Genomic DNA, 20000 nt, shown 5'->3' on the forward strand with positions numbered 1-20000 from the left:
TTTTTTATATATATAATAAAAAATCTTGAAACAATTTATTTTGATAAATCTATTGTAAATAGACTACATGTATTTATAATTTTATAAAATATTTAATTTTTACCCCCCAAAAAATAAACATATTAGAAATTTTCAAACTAAAAATTACTTTAAATATTTAGGATAATTTTCTAAATTAATAAGAAAATATATAATTTTGACCCCCAAAAATCTATGGAAACAATTTAGAACTTTACTGAAACACTATTATAACTATTTAGGATAATTTGCCAAAATTAGAAAATATGAAATTTTTACCTCCTAAAAATATATGGAAACAATTTAGAATTTTACTATATAATACTTTAATAGACTATATTAAGGATAATTTGGTCCATAAAGGTAAAGAATATCTTTAATTATACAAATTCTCATCAATATATATATATATATATATATATATATATATATATATATATATATATATATATATATATATATATATATCATTTTGAAGTTATCATAAGGACAGTTCAAGGTTTAAAGTCCACTCATGAATGGCAGAGGCAAGGGACAGTGACATTGCCCTATCGAGCAGGACAATGCCATAGAGACTGACCATATATACATATGAATAGCACCCAAGCCCCCTCTTCACCCAAGCTAGGACCAAGAATTGCCAGGCAATGGCTGCTGATGACTCAGCAGATAGACATATAGACCCATAGGTTCCCCCAAACACCCCATCCTTAGCTCACAAGGGTGGTGGGTGAGGTTACAGTGACCAAAGTAGCTAACGGCTTTCTTTGCTCAGTTATTGTCAAGAAATATATATATATATATATATATATATATATATATATATATATATATATATATATATATATATATATATATACTGTATATATATATATATATATATATATATATATATATATACTGTATTTATAGAGGTTAGTAACCTGTTCAATGACGTCATCATAACGAGAGGCAAACTTGTGTTTATACAATGACTCTACTGGATTTAAGTGTATTGCCCTAAATCATTTTATGAATATTTTACATTTTTTATGGATATCGCGGTATTTTATGCGTGTTTTGGAAGAATTCGTATTTTTAATTTTCGTTGTATTTTATTAATAAGGGGAAATTTTTATACCTTTCGCTCTATTTATAAAATATTTTGTTCGTCAAAGTATTTTATAGTGATCATCAATTAGATGAAATTTTATATATATTTCTACATCGTTCTTTTATAAAAAGAGTATTTTATATCATTATTTTCCTGATATATTCTAATGTAATTAATTAATTTATCTAAATATACTAATGTATATATCTCACTCTTATGTTGGGTAAACCCTTAAGAAATATCAATATTTATCCTCATTTATTATTCTCTATGTCTTGAATATTACTTTTTGCGAAATATAAAGCTAAAATAAATAGATTTTCATATCTTAGGCCTAGACTGAGGTTTGCCAGTAAACCCTTAAGAAACATCAATATTTATCCTCATTTATTATTCTCTACAAGTTAAATATTACTTTTCAAGAAATATAAAGCTAGAAAAAAAAATATTATATCTTAGGCCTAGACTGAGGTTTGACTTCTTCTAAATTTGGTTTGCAAACCAAATTTAGAATAAGTATGTTGGGTAAACCCTCAAGAAACATCAATATTTATCCTCATTTATTATTCTCTACATCTTAAATATTATTTTTTCAAGAAATATAAAGCTAAAAAAAATAGATTTTCATATCTTAGGCCTAGACTGAGGTTTGACTTATACTAAATTTGGTTTGCAAACCAAATTAGAATAAGTATGTTGGGTAAACCCTTAAGAAACATCAATATTTATCCTCATTTATTATTCTCTACATCTTAATTATTACTTTTCAAGAAATATAAAGCTTAAAAAAATAGATTTTCATATCTTAGGCCTAGACTGAGGTTTGCCAGTAAACCCTTAAGAAACATCAATATTTATCCTCATTTATTATTATTTACATCTTAAATATTACTTTTTGCGAAATATAAAGCTAAAAAAAAAATATATATCTTAGGCCTAGACTGAGGTTTGCAGTAAACCCTTAAGAAACATCAATATTTATCCTCATTTATTATTCTCTACATCTTAAATATCACTTTTCAAGAAATATAAAGCTAACAAAAAAAAAAAAATATTATATCTTAGGCCTAGACTGAGGTTTGACTTCTTCTAAATTTGGTTTGCAAACCAAATTTAGAATAAGTATGTTGGGTAAACCCTTAAGAAACATCAATATTTATCCCCATTTATTATTCTCTACATCTTATATATTACTTTTCAAGAAATCTAAAGGCTAAAATATATATATATATATATATATATATATTAGGCCTAGACTGAGGTTTGACTCATTCTAAATTTGGTTTGCAAACCAAATTTAGAATAAGTATGTTGGGTAAACCCTTAAGAAACATCAATATTTATCCTCATTTATTATTCTCTACGTTTTAAATATTACTTTTTACGAAATATAAAGCTAGAAAAAAAATATATATATCTTAGGCCTAGACTGAGGTTTGCCAGTAAACCCTTAAGAAACATCAATATTTATCCTTATTTATTATTCTCTACATCTCAATATTACTTTTCAAGAAATATAAAGCTAAAAAAAAAAAAAAATATATCTTTACTTACGCAAGATTTGCAATGTTTAGAACTTGTCTTTGGTTATAACAGCTGTTAATATATAATTATTCTTTATACTTATTAATGGAAGCCATAAGCATAAGATTCGAATGCAGTCTTAACGACTAGAGGCTCGGGCATTTGAATAGAATCTAGTCATCTTGTAGATATTTTTTTTAAATATTCGTATAAAATTATATCGTCTTTATATTAATGGTATATTTTATATAGAATAAACAGGGGTATATATTCTTCAATCTCTCTAAATATATTGATTGTTTAATTTGAAATTTGGACACAAAATAAAAAAAATATTCCAGAAATATGTTCAATCAGACCATCATCGGACAAGATTAAATTTTCATGTAAAAGAAAATAAATAAAAAATATATTTTATTCTTCAGAAATGTGAAACTAATTGAAATATCTCTAATTCTAATATCAGAAATTAATTTAATTTGACAAATGTAGGTTAAAAATTATATTTTAGACATTTCCTTGACCAGGAAACATGGGTTCGATCCCCGTGGGAGGTTGAGTGGTCAAATATATACTTGGTAAGCTAGTCTCTGCTGCTTACACCAGACCACTTAGGTTTGTTGATAGAAATATCAATACAAGCTTATATTAATGCTTCAGTTTTAGTATAATTATTCATTAAATATAATTGAGCAAATATTATGGCTGGAATTCGACTCTCTCTCTCTCCTCTCTCTCTCTCTCTCTCTCTCTCTCTCTCTCTCTCAGATCCGGGATACGAGCCTTCTCTCTCTCTCTCTTTTTTAATGTCTATTTCTCTTGTTGAAATAAGATGAGAGATCTCCAGCTCTCCACAATTTGCAGACTTTTGACGATTCATCTTTGCGTCAGATGCCTCGTGAGAGAGAGAGAGAGAGAGAGAGAGAGAGAGTAATATATATATATATATATATATATATACTGTAGACAAACCAGTCACTTCTTTTGCTGTTTATTTCCTTGTTTCCTTTCCTCACTGGGCTATTTTTCCCCTGTTGAGAGCCCTTGGGCTTATAGCTTCATGCTTTTCCAACTAGGGTTTTAGCTTAGCTAATAATAATAATAATAATAATAATAATAATAATAATAATGAGGTAATTATTATTATTGTTATTATTATTATTATTATTATTATTTTTATTATTATTATTATAATAAACCAAGCCTTATGACACTATATTTAAAAACAAACTTTCACGCATTAAATTAAAATACATAACATTCAAAATTGCAAATTGCATATATTCAATTCATGCAATCTTTAAAACGTTTAAAAATCGATTTATTTACGTAACTGGCATCGTCTGCGAAAGAGATATCGTTTGGCGAATTTTATTTTATGCGAAAATATTCCGCTTAAGAAATCCCTTTCAATTTACCATATGGTTGTCCCTAGTCTCTCTCTCTCTCTCTCTCTCTCTCTCTCTCTCTCTCACGCAGACACATAAAAACATATCTAAATGAATATGAAATCTCTCTCTCTCTCTCTCTCTCTCTCTCTCTCAGACATAAAACATATGTAATAAATATACTATCATGAAATCTCTCTCTCTCTCTCTCTCTCTTCTCTCTCATAGATATACTTAAAACACGTAAATGAATATATCATATAAACTCTCTCTCTCTCTCTCTCTCTCTCTCTCTCTCTCATAGATATACTTAAAAACACGTAAATGAATATATATGAAATCTCTCTCTCTCTCTCTCTCTCTCTCTCTCTCTCTCTCTCAGACATAAAACATATGTAAATAAATATACTATCATGAAATATCTCTCTCTCTCTCTCTCTCTCTCTCTCTCTCTCTCTCTCTCATAGATATACTTAAAACACGTAAATGAATATATATGAAATCTCTCTCTCTCTCTCTCTCTCTCTCTCGCAGACACATAAAATATATCTAAATGAATACACTAATATGAAATCTCTCTCTCTCTCTCTCTCTCTCTCTCTCTCTCTCAGACATAAAACATATGTAAATAAATATACTATCATGAAATCTCTCTCTCTCTCTCTCTCTCTCTCTCTCTCATAGATATACTTAAAACACGTAAATGAATATATCATATAAACTCTCTCTCTCTCTCTCTCTCTCTCTCTCTCTCTCTCTCTCTCTCATAGATATACTTAAAACACGTAAATGAATATATCATATAAACTCTCTCTCTCTCTCTCTCTCTCTCTCTCTCTCGCAGACACATAAAATATATCTAAATGAATACACTAATATGAAATCTCTCTCTCTCTCTCTCTCTCTCTCTCTCTCTCTCTCACATAACAATCGAATCATCCCTTCCTTATCCCCCCCCTCTCTTATCCGGTTCTCCTGCCCCTCTCTCTTATCAGCATTATGTAAAAGAAGCAAACATCTACCTTTCACAGCAACTTACAAAAGTGTGCGTCTGAAGCGTGGTCGACAAGTGACGCTAATTCCGACACTTGTCGACTTTGGAATAAGTGTCTGTCATGGCCTTGACCTGTGGGGAAACTCTCCTTTGGGGGAGAGTTAATCTTTCAGTGATTTACATAAACATCAACAACAACAACAACAACAACAACAACACATGCATCCGTTTTAGTTCCCTGCAGGACAAAGTCCTCAGATATGTCCTCAATTATGTGTTTGGCCATTCTCATCACAACGTTGCCTCAGCGCTGATTGGTGATGGTGGGAGATTTTTAGTCAATTTTGGTCTGATCGCTCAATGCAAACCAACCTAGTATGGGTGGCCCTGACTAGTACAGCTTTACTGATCATGGTGTATGCTAATAATTTCACCACATTGAGGGATCCCCACTCAGAAAGGGTATATATATATATATATATATATATATATATATATATATATATATATATATATATATATATATATATATACAGTAAATCCTCCTAGTTCTCAACCAGGCCTTTCAGGATGAAGTTGCAATCCCCACACATTTAATCAATCCACAGCTCATATTACTGATAGGTGACAAGCCAACATTATCTAACCACGGACCATGCAAATGAGACCCAAATACTCTACCATATAAGAAAATCAAAGCCTTCTTGAGCTGGAATTAGGAAGTTTCCCACAGAAAAGTAACTAACGTTACACCTGCGCGCGATTAACCCCTTGCGAACTGTGACAAACCCACACTAATTTTCCCACAGCGTTTAGCTTTCCCACAGCATCCAGCTTATCCGTGAAAGACTTCAATTAACCAGATGAGTTAGCAATTAGCAAAATCGTTTACCAAAGAGAGGGAGAAAGTCTGTTAACTGCTGACTCTGCGAAATACGTTTGCGGGCACTCTACGAACTATTGGAAATTTGCAGAGCTTCTTGGCTTGTGCTGAGTACTGTGATTGAATTTTTTTTCTCCTGTGACAACAAATAAGTCTTGATGAAAGTCTTGAATTTGATTTTTTCATCTTAGAATAAATTAGGATAATTATTTGTTATCTATTTTGGAAACCTATTGTGTTCTTTAGATTATTTCAGATTTTTTATAATAATAATAATAATAATCATAATAATAATGATAATTATTATTATTATTACTACTACTACTACTACTACTACTACTAGCTAAGCTACAACCCTAGTTGGAAAAGTACGATGCTATAATCCCAAGGGCTCCAGCAGGGAAAATATCCCAGCGAGGAAAGGAACTAGTGAAATAAATGAAATAGTATACTATCTTGTCATCTTAACTTTCTTAATTTTTGGGCACGAAAAGAAATTTCCTGTAATATCTTTGCGTAATCCACTAATTTCATCTATGTATTTTCCCCTGAAATTTACTTTTAGTTTTAGTTTGTTTAACCTCCCTTTCATTATTAGCTTCGTCTTATCAGTATGTATTATTTTTCCTTGTTTCCTTTCCTCACTGGGCTATTTTCCCTGTTGGGGCCCCTGGGCTTTATAGCATCTTGCTTTTCCAACTAGGGTTGTGGCTTAGCAAGTAATAATAATAATAATAATAATAATAATAATACGGTTGTAGACCATTCCTATGAATCTACTTTTATCTACATTTCTCTCCATATCATCCTTCACCTTCTCTCTCTCTCTCTCTCTCTCTCTCTCTCTCTCTCTCTCTCTCTCTCTCTCTCTCTCTCTCTCTCTCCATTAAAGGGTCGGTTGCCAGTTGCCCTCTCTCCAATGCCTTTCTATCGCAGGCATCCTCTTCCACCAAACCTCTTCTCTCCATATCATCCTTCACCTTAGCTAGCCATTTAATTCTTTGCCTCCCTCATTATCTTCTCCTCCTTATAGGTTCCTTCCAAGCCATCCTCACTCCCTCCACAACATCCATCCTCAATAGGCGTCTTTTTTCAGGATCCTTTCCCCCAAAGTTCCTATTTCTCTTATTTCCAATCTATATTAACCTCATGTTTTCTTCCACGCTGTTACTCCAGCACTTCCTAAGGAGGTCCTGAAATTGATATTCTGTTATTTCTCAGTTTATGATGTTATGGACAGCCTTATTACCTCCACCAACGATTTTGGAGGGAGGTTATGTTTTCACCCCCTGTTTGTGTGTGTGTGTGTTTTTGAACAGCTTCCTGGCCACAATTTTAATCGTAGAGTAATGAAACTTGCAGGGATTGACTGTTATGTAAAAAGCTGGAAATGGTTAAAATTTGGAAGGTCAAGGTCAAAGGTCAAGATCACGGTCAAGCAAAATGTCCAATTCACGTAATCAGCCCTAAGTTTGGATATCGTTATCACAGAGACTTCAAACTTGGTTCATGTTTGAGTGTATGAAAATCCACGCCCATTAATACATGTTCAGGTCAAAGATCAAGGTTAAGGTCACAGTCAAGCAAAATGTCTAATTCACATAATCAGCCATAAGTTTGGACATCGTTGTCACAGAGAGTGTATGAAAATCCACGGCAATTAATACATGTTAAGGTCGAAGGTCAAGGTCGATTCCAAGGTCAAGGTCAAACAAAAGGTCAAATTCAGGTCATCAACCATACGGCCACTATTTTAACCGTAAAGTAATGAAACATGCAGGGATTTTAAACTTATGTAAAAAGCTGAAAAAAAAAAATTTTGGAAGGTCAAAGATCAAGGTCATGGACGAGCAAAACGTACAAAAGCATTACAAAATGTCGAGAAATAAGCTGCCCTGGCGGAGGTCTGCTCTCTACTGAGTGTCCCTTTAGTTTATTAATATATTCTACAAGACACAGACCATAGTCCTGTTTCTGCTATGGTGGTTGTCCATATATATTTCTTATTATTATTATTGTTGTTATTATTATTATTATTATTATTATTATTATTATTATTATTATTATTAATTGCCAATTCCACTTTCTTACTCTTCATGTCTGTTATTACGTATTTCTTGAACTTTAGTTTTACTTATTTATACTTACTTCTTTGTTTCCTTTTTCTTTGTACCGTTTAAGGTTTTATGAGTATAATAATAATAATAATAATAATAATAATAATAATAATAATAATAATAATAATAATACATTAACTAAAGCAATCGTTATAGGTGACCATAGTTAAGCATATTAACTACTGTTTAGTGATTGTTCATTCTTTCTCTTTAATAATATTTAAAGAAATTATTTTACAGATGGGAAGACTGTTTTGGTGATACAGTAAATATATACTGTATTATATGTACACACACATTACATGTCAAAATCATATAATAATTCTGTAATTCTTTGCAGGACTCCTGGAGGTACAGAGAATGACCAACTACCCCCTCCCCCATCAACTCGCCCTCCTCCTCCACCGACCCATCCGCCCCCTCCGGTCCCATCACACCTCCAGGGACTTCCCCAACCTCCTCAGCAACCACTACCGCCAGTCCCCGGGCATCACGAGGACAACGCGTACCAACAGGAACGGCCGTTGCAGGCCCCCGGGACGTGCACTCTCCCTAGGAGAGGCTTGGTGAGAGAAGAGCCCAATGGAAGGTACAGATCCCCGTCAAATCCGCCACCGGCGTCTAGGCAACCTCCGCCTTACTCGAGACACCAGCCGCCTGATCCTATCCGAAGAGCCAGGGGTCCGTATCAACCTCCTCCACCTCCGAAGATCGAGGGTGCGGGCGATGCCCGAGATCACTGGGACCCTAGAGGATCGAGGGATCTGTGTAACCCAAGGGAACCCCGCGAGAGGGACTTTGGAAGGTCTCGCGAAAGGCATGGAGGTGGAGGAGGGCATCCTGATTTCACCGGCCCTAGAGACAGAAATGTACAAGACCAAGATAATCGAGACAATTGGAATCGGAGAGACTTCAGAGAGCATTACGACCAGAGAGAACATCGGAAGTCACGTAATTTCCAAGACATTCTGGATACGTGGGAGAAGAGAGAATCGAACGTTCGACCGGACCAACCTCACGAGGACCAGCACAGAAGCTCGTCCCTACCCCGAGGAAACTACGACAACTGGATCGCTAAGACGGGTAGGTGGAGCTCTCGGGATCCCGATTCTGGTTTTGATTCCCTCAATAACCCGAGTGCTGAAACAGGTCCTCATTCCCTGGATTCTGTAGGTGGTCTAATTGCTCACCAGTCAAGGTGCCCAATACCTGTGAGTCCTGAGGATGTTCCTTATTCACAGTCTACCGAGGATTTGCTCAACGCTTCACGTACATCCCCAGAGTCCATATCGTCTACTCCCGTTTCCTCAACGTCGTCTTCACCAGTCCAGTACCCTACTATCAGACCTGCCAAACAGCCGTGTATTGGTAATGCTTTACATCACTCACCAAATTCTCTCAATTCACCCCACTCATCACCACATCCGCCAAGTGCATCACCTCTTGCATTGGGTTCACCTCATCATCATTCAACCCCAGTTTGTCCACCAAGACCCCCATCCCCACAAGATGCTCTTCTATCAGACAGCGTGTACCCACAGCATGACGGACAGCCCCGATATGCTGAGATTCCGGATGTCAATGAATCCCGGGGCCGAGAGGAGGAACCAAAGAACCAACGGGTATCGAGAGATTTAAGGGACACGAGAGACGTTCTGGATGAGAGAGACAGCAAAGTGAATAAGAACCAAAGAGACATTAGAAACTCCCATGAACCAAGGAGTACGGCAAGGGTCTTTAGAGACACGAGCTTACCGAGGGACCTGAGAGACTACAGAGATTCCCGGAACCCCCTTGACATGAGAGAAGACAGATCGAGTCGCGAAAGAGAACCCAGAGGATTCAGAGAACGTTCAGTCGACGGGGACGATCTTGATCGGCCGGACGACTGGTGCGACACAGTCAGGGGTCGCAGGACCTCACGTCAATACTCAGCCGAAAGAGTGGAGTTGCCGAAGGAAGTCAGATTTAGTAAAGATCACAGCGAAGGACTCAGGGTGCGAGACGCTCCTTCCTACGAACAACGAAGAGACAGGGACGCCGATGGCGCCGACGATCTTCAGGTCACGGAACAGAGGCGTGGTTCCGTTTCTCACTCTAAAGACAGAGGGCAGATGGAGTCCCGGAAAGGGGATGGAGCAACGGCATCCTCGGTGTCGTGGATGGAATGGACCCAGCAGTTACAGGTGAGGATCTCTTGACGCGAGAATAGTCGTCGCAAGATGTAATTTCTTCTACTCAGCAATAAGAAATTTTACCTTTTAAGGGAACTACTATAACGTCTTTTCATTTCCATATCAGTATTGCTAAAAGTTGTGTTTAAGGCAATGGATAAACTGTCTCTTTGGCTTTTACTCCTGATGCCTAGTGGTTGATCTAACTAGAATTACTATGGACCGGCGGGGGTCACTTGCCTTAGTTAGATGGGCACTGCGCATCACAAAGTACTGGATATCCTATTATGTATATAGCCAATGAATCCTCTAGGGATTTAGTCAGTCATGGAAAGAGAAGATTGCAAAAATTAACAGAGACAACAGACACTATATTGGAAGAACTAGTTATAGTAAATACGATAGTGCTGTAGCTGTTATGTTAATAGTAGTAATAAACCTTGGGATAATGTTATTCTTAAATCATCTTTACCAATTCTATTTTGCGTGGAAATAAAGACAGATCTCATCATTATCATCATCTCCTCCTAGGCCTATTGACGCAAAGGGCCTCGGTTAGATTACGCCGGTCGTCTCTATCTTGAGCTTTTAATTCAATACTTCTCCATTCATCATCTCCTACTAAAAGCTTCATAGTCCTCAGCCATGTAGGCCTGGGTTTTCCAACTCTTCTAGGACAGATCTACAAACTTGAATTACATGATTTTTTTTTTTTTTTTACAAAAGTCTCTTTAATTAAAGAATATCTTAGTCTGTGAGATTGAATTCAACAAAATAAATTCATATTTACCAAACTCAAATTCAGTAACAGAACTAATAGAGGATAAAAATTAGTGTCATAATTCAATATTAAAATTATTAACATTTGGAAACCCATTATCCATTAGTTTACCCTTAAACTCATATCTTATTTACCTTCAAACTCATATCTTATTTACCTTCAAACACATATCTTATTTATCCTTAAACTCCTATCTTATTTATGTTTAAACTCATATCTTATTTACCCTTGAACTCATATCTTATACTCAAACTCATATCTTATTTACCCTTAAACTCATATCTTATTTATCCTTAAACTCATACGTATTTATCTTTAAACTCGTATCTTATTTACCTTCAAACTCATATCTTATTTACCTTCAAACTCATATCATATTTATCCTTAAACTCATATCTTATTATCCTTAAACTCATATCTTATTTAACCTTGAACTCATATCTTATACTCAAACTCATATCTAACTTACCCTTAAACTCATATCGTATTTATCTTTAAACTCATATCTTATTTATCCTCAAACTCATATCTTATTACCCTTAAACTCATATCTTATTTAACCTTAAACTCATATCTTATTTATCCTTAAACTCATATCTTATTTAACCTTAAGCTCATAACTTATTTAAACTTAAACTCATATCTTATTCAACCTTAAACTCATATCTTATTTATCCTTCAACTCATATCTTATTTATCCTTAAACTCATATCTTATTTCCCTTCAAACTCATATCTTATTTATCCTTAAACTCGTATCTTATTTATCCTTACACTCATATCTTATTTACCCTTCAAACTCATATCTTATTTACCCTTAAACTCATATCTTATTTACCTTCAAACTCATATCTTATTTACCTTCAAACACATATCTTATTTATCCTTAAACTCCTATCTTATTTATGTTTAAACTCATATCTTATTTACCCTTGAACTCATATCTTATACTCAAACTCATATCTTATTTACCCTTAAACTCATATCTTATTTATCCTTAAACTCATACGTATTTATCTTTAAACTCGTATCTTATTTACCTTTAAACTCATATCTTATTTACCTTCAAACTCATATCATATTTATCCTTAAACTCATATCTTATTATCCTTAAACTCATATCTTATTTAACCTTAAACTCATATCTTATTTAACCTTGAACTCATATCTTATACTCAAACTCATATCTAACTTACCCTTTAACTCATATCGTATTTATCTTTAAACTCATATCTTATTTATCCTCAAACTCATATCTTATTTAACCTTAAACTCATATCTTACTTATCCTTAGACTCATATCTTATTTATCCTTGAACTCATATCTTATACTCAAACTCATATCTAACTTACCATTAAACTCATATCGTATTTATCCTTAAACTCATATCTTATTTTTCCTTAAACTCATATCTTATTTAACCTTAAACTCATATTTTATTTATCCTTAAACTCATATCTTATTTACCCTTAAACTCAACTCATATCTTATTTATCCCTAAACTCATATCTTATTTAACCTTAAACTCATATCTTATTTATCCTTAAACTCATATCTTATTTAACCTTAAGCTCATAACTTATTTAAACTTAAACTCATATCTTATTCAACCTTAAACTCATATCTTATTTATCCTTCAACTCATATCTTATTTATCCTTAAACTCATATCTTATTTCCCTTCAAACTCATATCTTATTTATCCTTAAACTCGTATCTTATTTATCCTTACACTCATATCTTATTTACCCTTCAAACTCATATCTTATTTACCCTTAAACTCATATCTTATTTATCTTTAAACTCATATCTTATTTACCCTTCAACTCATATCATATTTATCCTTAAACTCATATCTTATTTATCTTTAAACTCATATCTTATTTACCCTTAAACTCATATCTTATTTATCCTTAAACTCATATCGTATTTATCCTTCAACTCATATCGTATTTATCCTTAAACTCATATCTTATTTACCTTCAAACTCATATCTTATTTTCCTTCAAACTCATATCTTATTTATCCTTAAACTCGTATCTTATTTACCTTCAAACTCATATCTTATTTACCCTTAAACTCATATCTTATTTACCCTTCAACTCATATCTTATTCATCCTTAAACTCATATCTTATTTACCTTCAAACTCATATCTTATTTATCCTTAAACTCATATCTTATTTACCCTTCAACTCATATCTTATTTATCCTGAAACTCGTATCTTATTTACCTTCAAACTCATATCTTATTTATCCTTAAACTCATAGCTTATTTACCCTTAAACTCATATCTTATTTACCCTTCAACTCATATCTTATTCATCCTTAAACTCATATATTGTTTATCCTTAAACTCATATCTTATTCACCTTCAAACTCATATCTTATTTATCCTTAAACTCATATCTTATTTACCCTTCAACTCATATCTTATTTACCTTCAAACTCATATCTTATTTATCCTTAAACTCATATCTTATTTACCCTTCAACTCATATCTTATTCATCCTTTAACTCATATCTTATTTACCTTCAAATTCATATCTTATTTATCCTTAAACTCATATCTTATTTACCTTCAAACTCATATCTTATTTATCCTTAAACTCATATCTTATTCACCTTCAAACTCATATCTTATTTAACCTTAAACCCATATCTTATTTATCCTCAAACTCATAACTTATTTATCCTTAAACTCATATCTTATTTATCCTCAAACTCATATCTTATTTATCCATAAACTCATATCTTATTTATCCTTAAACTCATATTTTATTTACCTTCTAACTCATATCTTATTTATCCTTAAACTCATATCTTATTTACCCTTCAACTCATATCTTATTTATCCTTAAACTTGTATCTTATTTATCCTTAAACTCATATCTTATTTATTCTTAAACTTGTGTCATAATTATTCATAAACACATCTTATTCACCCTTAAATTCATGTTCTAATTACCTTTAAACTCATATCTTATTTATCCTTAAACTCATATCTTATTTATCCTTAAACTCATATCTTATGTCCCCTTAAACTAAACTGAAAATGGACAACTGCCAAAAAGGATTTCTTTAGCAATTTTGTGAAATAATGAAAGCCTTTTACATGGTAAACCAAGTTATAATTATTTTTTTATTTTGAAATTAAACTTGAGATTCTAGAAAAATACGATTAGAATGCATAACTCTCCTATGTTCTTCTTCAATGTTTATAACATTCATTCAGTCTCTGTCCAAAATTTTAGAATTGATTTTTTAAACTGTTTATTTTACTATTCAGTATTTTGTAATACCTAGTCTTTTAGGAATTAGTATTTTGTAAATCCTAGTCTTTTACGATTTAGTATTTTGTATAAAATATAGTCTCAACTTTACAAATATAACATAAATATTGAATTTTTGTTACTTTTGATAAAAATATGCAGAAATGTTGGCATCTTTCACAAAATGGGGGTAAATTATGGAAGAACTAATAATAGCTAAAAGATAATAACATGAGAAATGTTGAATTTTTGTTACCTTTGATAGAAATTGCAGATTTTAGGCATCTTTCACAAAATAGGGGTAAATTATGAAAAAAAAATAATGATAATATTTAAATAATAATTATCACAGCAATCATATTAGATACTGTGATATTTTTCTTATACAAACAGCAATGATAACTGTAAAAATTATTAGATTTATTATGAAAGAATTATTAAATGTATTTAAATTTTTACCCCATTAAGAACTACTACAACAATACAAAAAAAAAAAAAAAAAAAAACCACCAGAAAGCCTTTGCCTTTACACCAATGATAACAACAATGATAATATCCCATTAGATTTCATAGATAATATACCTCACATCAGCCTACATATGAACCTCAATATCATATTAACTACCTTTTCTTTTGCTTTCCGAAGGCATATATCGCCTGGGTCAACTCGCAGCTCCGGAAGAGAGGGCGGCCCTTGATCACGGACTTGAGGAGAGACCTTCAGGATGGAGTCGTCTTTTCGGACCTCATCGAAATCATCTGTGAGTTTTCGGTCCTTGAAGGATTCTTTATGTCAGTCGTGAGACCCCATCGCAATACTATAAGTGTATCTAAGCCCTGATAGTTGTGTGTGGGAGACTGGAGAGAAACTAGGAAAGCTAGTGAAAGCAAATCATCTGTGAGTTTCCAGTCCTTAAAGGACTCTCTTGTCACTCGTGAGACCCCATCGCAATACTAAAAGTATATTTAAGCCTTGTTAGTTGAGTGTAGGAGAGTGGAGAGAAACTAGAGAAGCTAGTGAAAGCTAAAGGATCCACTTTGTCACTCATGAGGCACCATTACAATACTATGAATACATCTATGAACTGTTTGTTGTGTGTGTGAGAGTGAAAAGAAACTAGAGAAGCTAGTGAAAGCTAAAGGATTCACTTTGTCACTTGTCTGATACCCCATTGCTATGCTATAGATGCGCCTAGACCGTCTTAGTTGTGAGTGCGGAGAGTGAAGAGAAGTTAGTGAAAGCTAGAGTTTGAATGTGTTTGTACAAGGGAACATTTGAAAGTACACATGAGATAGAACACAATAAGATTTAGCTGACGATGTTAATGTGAATAGCGGAAGAATAGAAGTATGGATAGGAATTGTGTTAAAGATTATGATGCTGTTGGATTTGTATATATATAAAGATATAATTTTTACAAAAAAAAATTTCCTTGATCTATGGTGACAACCTAGTTTTCCACGTAAAACTAGACACGATTATTTCGGATCTAAGAACAAAATGTTTTAAAACTCTCAACTTTCTTTCCAGCCGGCGAAAGTGTCGCCGGAATCAGCCGAGAGGGAAACACCGTCCAGAACATGAGGGAGAATCTCGAGAGGATCCTACAGTTCATGGCCGCCAAGAGGATCCGAATGACCCACATAACGAGTAAGGAAGTTGTCGAGGGGAATCTGAAGAGCATCATGAGGATTATTCTCGCTTTGGCGGCCCATTACAAACCCCAGAGCGTGAAGTCCTCGACGTCGTCAAATCTGCATAGTCAGCAGCAACAGGACGCTGCCAACGCTTCGTCCAGACCGTCTCACCCAGTGCCCGCGACACATGGTATGTAATATTAAGAGTTTTTCTCATCGGGTTTTTTGTTATTGTGAAATATTAAAGGATTTTGTTAAGTAAAATGTATAAAAGTATAACTTCTCATCACAAGATCAGTTTTTAGTGACTTTTCATATGTTGTCAAAATTTCACATCTCGAAGCTGTATTTGGTCATGGATGAAATAAATTATCAATTATTCTTAAGTTGACCAGGTGGAAGAAGTTTGGAACTTATTTTAGATAGTTGTTTTAGATTTTTTTAACCCAGTGTATGAATGTTTAAAATTCTTTTTGTTGAAGATTTACACCATCAACCAAAGAGAAAAGTAGATAGAAATCATGTGCTTTAGATATCAGTCATTAATGTTATACGTATACCTTTTTTCATATACCTTCACTCCTCAGATATTGGTGTTGGCCCAGACGCGCCAGTTCCTTCTGCCGAAAAGACACCAAACCTGAGTGCCAACCGTCGAACCATCATGACCGGGTGTACCAACGACGACTCCAGTGGTGGTGGAATTGTTGGCCTGCGCCGCCATCCCAGCATGACGGCAGCTCAGGGCCCGACGAGAGAATCCTCCCCTGTCTATGAAAACCTCCCTAGGAGAACAGGTCAAAACCGTTGGGCTTATGACTCCCTAAGACCATCCCACAAATTCCAGTGGACAGCATCCCAGATGCACCAAAGAAACGGTCCACCCTCCATCCCTCCTAAGTCGAACATGGACGAATCTTGCGACGACCCGCTCAATTCTTCCTTCAATGCCTCTTTAACGAATTCTCTCAATACTTCTCTCAACACTTCTTTGGATGGAGATGTAGAGCTTCCCTCACCGAGGCATGATTCTGGCGCTAGAGGCACCGTTCGCCAGGGAGGGATGGGTTTCTGGCCAGATGCCTCTGCGCGGAGAGATTCCAATACGGCGTCGCCTGACCAACAGGGCGGTGCTATGAATCAGAATTCATCCGACGATCCAGATAATCCTTTCAGGTATGTCTACAATGTTATATGTATGATTTCTCATGAATACATTTATTGAGGTATAAAGTTTATAAAGTAAGCACGAAAGGTGTGAAAGGACTTATGGCCCAAGTTCCATACGTGTACCTTTACTAAAACTTTTCGCGTGAATATCTTAACAGAATATCTTTTCAAGAAATCCAAACAATTTTGGTATTATCCATACTGAAAAACTTTGCTGAGTAAAGCATAAAATGAAACACCCATAGGTTGAACTGACATCGCTCTTTTAATACTTATGAAATTTAGAATTTAAAGTAGGCATACATGTTAGTTCTTGTCACTGTGTCCCTTGTTTTAATAAGAGATAAAAGCTAGGCTTGACGGTCATTACAGATATCCAGTTTCATTACATAGTAGGCCTTTTATAGCACATCATTGAGCTGATCAATCTTGGAGTAAGCTTCCATCAACCAGGTTTGACAAGGTAGTGCACTAGGTAATGAAGAATGATGAAGATAAGTTTATTCATATGTTGATAGTATCATTGCCCCTCAAGCAAATTAACGGAACAAAAATAAATGTAAAGTTCACCATAATTGTCCTTTTTACAGTAGCTGCCACACATATTGCTCTCTGATTAGAGATTTTACTTAAAGAAGCTAATAAGAGACATGAATTCAACTGTGACGTCAAGGGCAAACATTTGCAATAAGTGGCCATTTCTCTTACTTTGAATATTTATAATTTTGCTTCTCTCAAGGGGTTAACTACTGTACTGTAATTGTTCAGTTCCTACTTTCCACTTGTTAATGGTAAAATAGACACTGTAGCTATGATAAGGAGTTTTTTTAGGAGAAGGACACTCCAAAATCAAGTCATTGGTCTCTATTTTTGGGTGGAGCCATAACCTCTGTACCATGGTGTTCCACTGTCTTGGGTTAGAGTTCTCTTGCTTAAGGGTACACTTTGCCACACTATTCTATATGGTTCCTTATTTCCTTTCCTCACAGGGTTGTTTTCCCTTTTGGAGCCCTTAGAGGGCTTATAGCATCCTGCTCTTCAAGTTAGGGTAGTAACTTATCTAGTAATATTAATATTAATAATAAAAAATCTTGATTATAGATAAAGGTTAAAGATATTAATGTTGTGGTGTCCCTTAATTATGAAATTATCTTTGATAGGCGTTTGTATACTTCAACTGAGTTTGCCTATATATACTGATTGTTTTATTGTACAGTTACTTTCAAGAAAACCCATAGGACAGTTACTCAAAAAGGATGTACACTTTCAGTCACTCAAAATTCATATATATTTATTGTAAAAGTGCACCATTGTATTAGAGTGTAGAGAGTATTACCTTATCTAACGAGGCTTTCCTAAGGTTGACTTCTCCCTAGAGACTCCTTATATGCATCACCTAAAAAAGCAATCAGCCCTCATCTCATCTCTAGGTTAAAATTGGCTCTTTCATTAGCTGGACAATAAAAAGATTGTTTTTGTCTGACGTTACAGGTATCACACGATCCACCGCATGAGCGGACGTCGAAAACTCCCGCGGATTCCAGGGGCGTCTTGTCCCTCGGGCAGCAGAATATCCGGTCGAGACGAGTCCGAGGGTTCCCGTGCCCTCGGAGACTCGCCCACGGATCGCGGCGGCGACGATAGGTCCTCCATCTGCGGAGGAGGCGGCGCGAACGACGAAGGATCCAGGGAACCTGAAGGGCGGAGTCAGAATTCTTCCCCAGCCACGAGTCTCATCCGGGGTCCTACCCTGGACCAGTGGCCGAGAGAGAAGAAGAATCCACTAGACCCCTGGGAACAGGAATCAGATTTGAAGGGGGTCCTGCGGGATCTGAACAGCACGCGAGATCAACTGCTAGCGCTCCAGCACCTGGTGAGTACCAATGAATGTACGCAGTGCATGGAGAGTTTAGGGTGAAGCATTAACCTGGAAATGAGAGCATGTACAGGCATCCAAGGAGACTACAGCTTGGAATGTGGTCTATGCCTGTGGGAGGTGTTGAAATTAAAGAAATTTAGCGTGTTAGTTTAAGAAATTGCATGAAGTGTTTGAGCAAAACATTAACATAGATTTAACAGTGAACAAAGTTTTTTATTAGAAGACTGCAGCTTGGAAAGTTTTTTTTTATAACTTTTAAATTGTGTCCACCTAGGAAAGATTTTGGCCGGCTCAAATTGAAGTGGACTTAAACTGCAAGTTATAAGGCAATAATTCCCGGACAAACTGGTTGTAACGATCTGATTGAGCAGGCTGAAGTTTATATTGTACAGTATACTGTACAAAATAAACTTCAGCCTGCTCTTGCCTGTACCCACCACATTGTTGGCGATTTAAGCGCAGCCTAAGGGGTGCTGGAATGAAAGAGCAAAGCCTACTTAATGTTTAAGGTTCGCTCATGAATGGCAGAGGCAAGAGACTGTGACAATGCCCTAGCAGGACAATACTCTAGAGACTGACTATATATACATAAATGATCAGCACCAAAACCTCCTCTCCACCCAAGCTAGGATCAGGAATGGCCAGGGAATGGCTGCTGATGACTCAGCAGGTAGACCTATAGGCTCCCCCAAACCCCCCATCCTTAGCTCACAAGGATGATGAGGTTGCAGACACTACTAGAAACTATTCAGTAGGTCTTGAACCCTAATCCAGCAGATTGCCAAGCAAGGATGGTTCCAATAGGCCACCTAGACCCTATTTGGTTGAGAGCAGTGCCTAAGGACATGCCATTTAGTCTTTTTCTCTACATATTTTTATTTCAAACACGTCTATTCTTGAACCTTAATACCTCCACCAACGAAGTTGGAAGGAGGTTATGTTTTATTCCATGTTTGTTTATTTGCGTGTTTGTTTGTGAACAGCTTCCTGGCCACACTTTTAATCGTAGAGTAATGAAACTAGCAGGGATTAACTCTTATGTTAAAAGCTGGAAATGATTAAATTTTGGTA

The 20000-nt window shown here is 35.0% G+C and overlaps 2 protein-coding genes across 3 annotated transcripts in view; one reads left to right on the forward strand and one right to left on the reverse strand.

Annotated features, from left to right (window-relative positions):
• The window catches only part of LOC137626456 (uncharacterized), a 422371-nt gene that overhangs the window by 41229 nt on the left and 361142 nt on the right, over positions 1–20000 (reverse strand). The window lies entirely within an intron of this gene.
• LOC137626521 (uncharacterized) overlaps positions 1–20000 on the forward strand; it is a gene marked incomplete at its 5' end in the record, with an annotated part of 36407 nt that overhangs the window by 224 nt on the left and 16183 nt on the right. Inside the window, 5 exons of the mRNA XM_068357564.1 lie at positions 8358–10203; positions 14889–15003; positions 15774–16070; positions 16468–17056; positions 18542–18923. Of these exons, the coding sequence (XP_068213665.1) occupies positions 8358–10203; positions 14889–15003; positions 15774–16070; positions 16468–17056; positions 18542–18923 (3229 nt within the window). The remainder of the gene's footprint in view (positions 1–8357; positions 10204–14888; positions 15004–15773; positions 16071–16467; positions 17057–18541; positions 18924–20000) is intronic.

This window comes from Palaemon carinicauda, chromosome 34 (assembly GCF_036898095.1).
Source record: "Palaemon carinicauda isolate YSFRI2023 chromosome 34, ASM3689809v2, whole genome shotgun sequence".
Taxonomy (NCBI): domain Eukaryota; kingdom Metazoa; phylum Arthropoda; class Malacostraca; order Decapoda; family Palaemonidae; genus Palaemon; species Palaemon carinicauda.